At 40.6% G+C, this 5,455-nt stretch overlaps 1 protein-coding gene across 4 annotated transcripts in view; it reads right to left on the bottom strand.

Annotated features, from left to right (window-relative positions):
* The window catches only part of HORMAD2 (HORMA domain containing 2), a 54,389-nt gene that overhangs the window by 22,620 nt on the left and 26,314 nt on the right, over positions 1-5,455 (bottom strand). For all 4 annotated transcript variants that reach the window (XM_006762069.2, XM_006762068.2, XM_006762067.2 and 1 more), the window contains 2 exons: positions 4,904-5,055; positions 4,485-4,738 (listed from right to left, as the gene is read on the bottom strand). In XM_006762069.2, the coding sequence (XP_006762132.1) occupies positions 4,485-4,738; positions 4,904-5,055 (406 nt within the window). The remainder of the gene's footprint in view (positions 1-4,484; positions 4,739-4,903; positions 5,056-5,455) is intronic.

The following is a 5,455-nucleotide window of genomic DNA, read 5'->3' as shown; positions in this document are numbered from 1 at the left end:
ACTCTTTCCTTGGTTTATAAGACAGTGGTTCCAAGGAGAATCAAGCAGAGAAGACCTGAAGCTAATGTTCCTCTTTAGCTAATACTCAGTTCCTAAATCAGAAATTTTACTCTGAGAGATGCTTGCCATTGTCCCCACCCCCGGCTCTGGGGCTATAGCTTAGAGATTTTACCAGGGGGTAGAAGTGGGACATCAAAGAGGTCACTCCTAAACATTTCCCTAGGAAAGTGACTTATTTGCAACAGAGCATGAAAGAAATTCAAGGCAAAGGACACTCTCAAATACAATGGAGGTTGTGTTGAAAAATTTGAGAGGTCATTGGAAATATAGGCTAAACTATAACTTGGCTAGTTAAGAGAGATAATCAGGAATAGAAGCGGCTGGGAGGAGCCCACATGAGGATAGAAGAAATCTCAAACACTAACCTAAGGAACCATCCCTTCAAGGAGCACAAATTTGATCGGACTAGTCTCTAGAGAAATTTATGCCTGGAACACTGTTGAAAATAATCACCAGCAATTAGTTTAATTTAACAGCTGGGTGTGGTCATGGAAAGAGACAGTCAAAGAAAGCCCTGATTAAATCATTATCATCCCAAGATGACTATGGGCATATCCAAGGCTGCACTACCTGAGTAGCAACTTCAGAGGCTTAATACTACAGGGGAAAAGTATATTTCACTAAAATAATCAGCCACTCACTAAACAAATAAAGAAATATTAACAATAACAAGTCCGAGAGGTGAAAAAAGAACCATAACCATAGTTGCTATATGATCTAAAATGTCAAGTTTTCAACAAAGTATTATAAGACATGCAAAGAAATAGGAAGGTATGACCCATACACTATAAAAATAAGCAGGTAACACATAATGCCTGTGAGAGCAACCAGATATGAAATTTAACACATGAAGGCTTCAAAGTATACATCATATACATGACCAAAGATTTAAAGAAAATCATCTTTAAAGAAACAAAGGAAGGTATGACAACAATGTCACATCCAATAAAGAGATGCAAATTATAAAAAGTACCAAGTGGAAATTCTGGAACTAAAGGTGCAAAACTGAAAATTTTATTAGAGAGCTTCAGCAGTGGATTTGAATTGGCAGGAGAAAGATTAGCAAATTTGAAGACAGATTAATAGAGATTATGCAATCCAAAAACCAGAGAGAAAGAGAATGAAGAAAAATGACAAGACCCTCAAAGAAATGGGGAACACACCAACACACACATAATGGAAGAACCAGAAGGAGAGAAAGGTGAGAAAGAAATATTTAAATAAACAATGACTAAAAGCATCCAAATTTATTGAAAACATTAACCTTTACATCCAGGAAGCTCAATGAACTACAAGTAAGATAAATACAAACAGATCCACACACAGACATACCATAGTAAAAATGCTAAAAGCCAAAGACAACATGAAAATCTTAAAAGCAACAAGAGAAAATAACTCGTCACTTACAAGGGAACCCTCTAAGACTGACTTCTCAGCAGACACAATGGAGACCAATTAGGCAGTAGGATAACATATTCAAAGTGTTCAAGGAAAAACTGTCAAATAAGAATCCTGTATCAAGCAAATCTATCTTCAATTTTTATTGTTATTAATCCTCACCTGAGGATTTTTTTTCATTGACTTTTAGAAGAGAGTAGAAGTGGAGAGACAGAGAGAGAAACAACGTGAGAGACATATCAATTGGTTGCCTCCCAAATGCACTCTGACCAGGGATGGAGCTTGCAACCAAGATGGGTGTCCTTGATCAGAACTGAACCCGGGACCCTTCAGTCTAAAGGCTAACACTCTATCCACTGAGCCAAACTGGCCAGGGAGAGCAAAGCTATCTTTAAAAAACAAAGATAAAATAAAAACATTTCCAAATTAACAAAACCTGAAAGAATTTATTAATTCAATACCTGCCTTATAAGAAATATTAACGAGGTATTTATAATACATGCATTTGACAAAGGACCTATATGTAGAAAATACATATATTAGAGGCCCAGTGCATGGATTTGTGCACATTGAAAGAAAATTAATTAGAAGAAATATTTTAGAGGCTTGGGAGGGACCACGGGAGGTTGGCTCCAGGGCATGTCCAGCCCAGTTCCGATAGGCCAGACCCCAGCAGCAAGCTAACCTACCAGTCAGAGTATCTGCCCCCTGTTGGTCAGTTCACATAATAGCGACCAGTCAAACAGAACGGTCTGACACTTAGCATATTAGGCTTTTATATATATAGATATGTATAAGCAGATCTCCTAAAAATCAATAAGAATGCAACACAACCCAATAGAACTCAACAGAAAAAAAATGACAAACCATGAAAAGACACTTCACAAAAAAAAGATATCCAACATGGCCAATAAACATATGAAAGGGTGCTCAATTCATTAGTCAGCAGGGAAATGCACATTAAAACCACAATGACATACTACTATACACCCACCAGAATGGTTAAAATTAAAAAGATGGAAAATGCCAAGGGTTGGTGAGGATGTAGAGCAACCACAACTCTCATATATTGCTGATGGAAGTGTGAATTGGCACAACCACGTTGGAAATTGTTTTGTAGTACCTATTAAAGGCTAAATGTACACGTACCCTTTGACCCAGAAATTCTACTCCTAGCAATTATATTCTTACCAGAAATGTGTACATATTTCACTAAAAAACCTGTGCAGAATGTTCAGAAGTACCATTCCTAACTAGAGGCCCAGTGCATGGATTCACGTACTAGTGGGGTCCCTCGGCCTGGCCTGTGGACATCCCCCAAGAGGTCCCGGATTGTGAGAGGGCACAAGCCAGGCTGAGGGAACACACCAGTGCACAATCGTGGCCAGGGAGAGATCGTGGGAGGGCTCCAGGGCATGTCCAACCAGTGTCACCCAGATCGGCCAGACTCCAGCAGTAAGTTAACCTACCAGGTGGAGCGTCTGCCCCCTGGTGGTCAATGCGCATCATAGCTACCGATTGCATGGTTGCTTAGGCTTTTATATAGTATACAGATAGATAGTAAAAAATAGGAAATTACACAAATGCCCATCAACTAGATGGAAAGTGAGAATGCCCTATAACAATATGCAGAACTGTGGATAAATATCACAACATAATGTTGAGTGGTTCATACTCTATGATTCTACATCTGTAAAATAAAAACAAGAGAAACTAATCTATGCTAATAGAAGTCAGGATAGCCCTAGCTGCTTTGGTTCAGTGGATAGAGTGTTGGACCATGGACTGAAGGGTCTTGGGTTCAATTCTGGCCAAGGGCACATGCCTCAGTTGCAGGCTTGATCCCTGGACCTGGTTGGGGTATGTTGGGGAGGCACCCAATCAACGTGTCTCTCTTACATTGATGTTTCTCTCTCTCCTTCTCCCTCTCCCTTTCACCAAAAATCAATGGAAAAATATCCTTGGGTGATGATTAACAACAACAAAAAAGAAGTCAGGATAGAGATATTTTTGTTGAGTGGAACAGTGACTACAAAATAGGACTGGGTTTTCTGGGGGGCTACTGGTATTTTGTTTCTTAATCTAGGTGCTGATTGAACATGTTTACTCCATAGGGCTGTGGCAAGGACGAGGCAAACAGGATACCTAGGGAGCAAAATGGAAGGAGACACTCTCAGCTTGTTTGCCTCACCTTTACATCAGCTCTGATGTTCATTTTGTTAATATTTATTGAGCTATATCATGATGATGTATTTTCTGTATGTATATTATACTTGGATTAAAAAAATGTTAAGGGCCTGGCTGGTGCGGCTCAATGGCTGAGCGTCAACCCATGAACCAGGAGGTCATGGTTTGATTCCTGGTCAGGGTACATGCCCAGGTTGTGGGCTAGATCCCCAGTAGGGGGCGTGGAGGAGGCAATGGATCAATGATTCTCTCTGGAACACTTCTGAGTTTCTGCCTAGCTTTGTTTTCAGATTGCAAATTCTAAGACCCTTAAACAAAACTCTGTCATTTACTTCTAGCAAAGCCTCTGGACTCTTTTTGAATATGTTTATTACTTATAAATGAAAGATAGAAAATCCAAAATTTTCTAAATTCATGGGTATCTTTTATAAAAGAAGTATATTGGAAAGTCTTTTTCTCCTCCTAGTTGTGGACAATTTTATATATATTTCCTTCTTGAAGACAGTACTTTTTTTTTTTTTAGAATAAACACTCCTTAAGGTTAGGGTCTAATGGATGTGCCAGGTATAAAAACTGTAACAAGCCGAAAAGGTACATGCTCCTGACCGGAATCGAACCTGGGACCTTTCAGTCCGCAGGCCGACGCTCTATCCACTGAGCCAAACCGGTTTCGGCAACTACCCAGCTTTTATACCCGGCGCACTCCACTAGACCCTGTTACTGTTTCAGTGTTTATACCTGGCGCACTCCATTAGACCCTGCTACTGTGATCTGACCTGCATAGTAACTGTGTCAGCTGTTTCACTGAAGCATGGAGGCTCCCTAACGCTTTGCCTTACTTGGTTGTTGCTTCCCTCTTCTTCCTCATCGCCGTCCAGACCCTGATGGGCCATCTCGGTGACGCTGTTCTCCTGGAAGAGATTGTCCTCCAAATCGGACACTCTGGTGGCTTCCGTGATGACTTTTAGCTTCATGCTGTGAAAGCCAGTCGAGACCACTCCCACTTGCAGGTTTACGGGCTCCCCCTCAAACAGCAGGATGTGTGAGTTCACCCCGTGTTTAAACCCAGGGGGCTGGTAATAATCGGGGGTCACTGCAAAATAGAGAGTGAAGAAAACTGAGTTTCAACAGAACCAACCAGGTTCATCTTTCATGTGTAGCAACAGAGATACTTTTCTGATGCTTGCAAAATCCTTCTATTTACATGAAGTATTACTTCCACACTTGGGAAGGGATTTGACCAGAGGTCTGCACCTGCCTGCATTGTAGTAGTGGAGTTTCATAGTAAGTACAACATCATTAGGAAGGGGTCCAAGGTTCTGCATGAGGATATACAATTTACGGAGTAGGAGAATGCTGGCTTTCTTCATATGTCCCTTCTTTGTCCCACTTTCGGTGCTCGTATTACTGCTATAACCACATTAAAAGAAAACACAGCATACTTTTCAATCATACACAATATCAAAAATATCTTTAAAAAGAACAAAACTTTTTACTATAAGATCAAATAAAAATAAATTAAACATCAGGACGCTCTTGAGACTTCTTTTAGAATGTAAATTAGAGGAGAGGTTGTATTTTTTACAATGTATAGACAAAGGATTTTTTTTTTTCCAAATACATTCCATTGATTTTTCACAGAGAGGAAGGGAGTGGGATAGAGAGTTAGAAACATCGATGAGAGAGAAACATCGATCAGCTGCCTCCTGCACACGCCCCCCTGGGGATGTGCCCACAACAAAGGTACATGCCCTTGACTGGAATCGAACCCAGGACCCTTCAGTCCGCAGGCCGACGCTCTAGCTGCTGA

This window comes from Myotis davidii, unplaced genomic scaffold (genome assembly GCF_000327345.1).
Source record: "Myotis davidii unplaced genomic scaffold, ASM32734v1 scaffold478, whole genome shotgun sequence".
Lineage (NCBI taxonomy): Eukaryota > Metazoa > Chordata > Mammalia > Chiroptera > Vespertilionidae > Myotis > Myotis davidii.
This window is presented reverse-complemented; position numbering and strand designations above follow the sequence as displayed.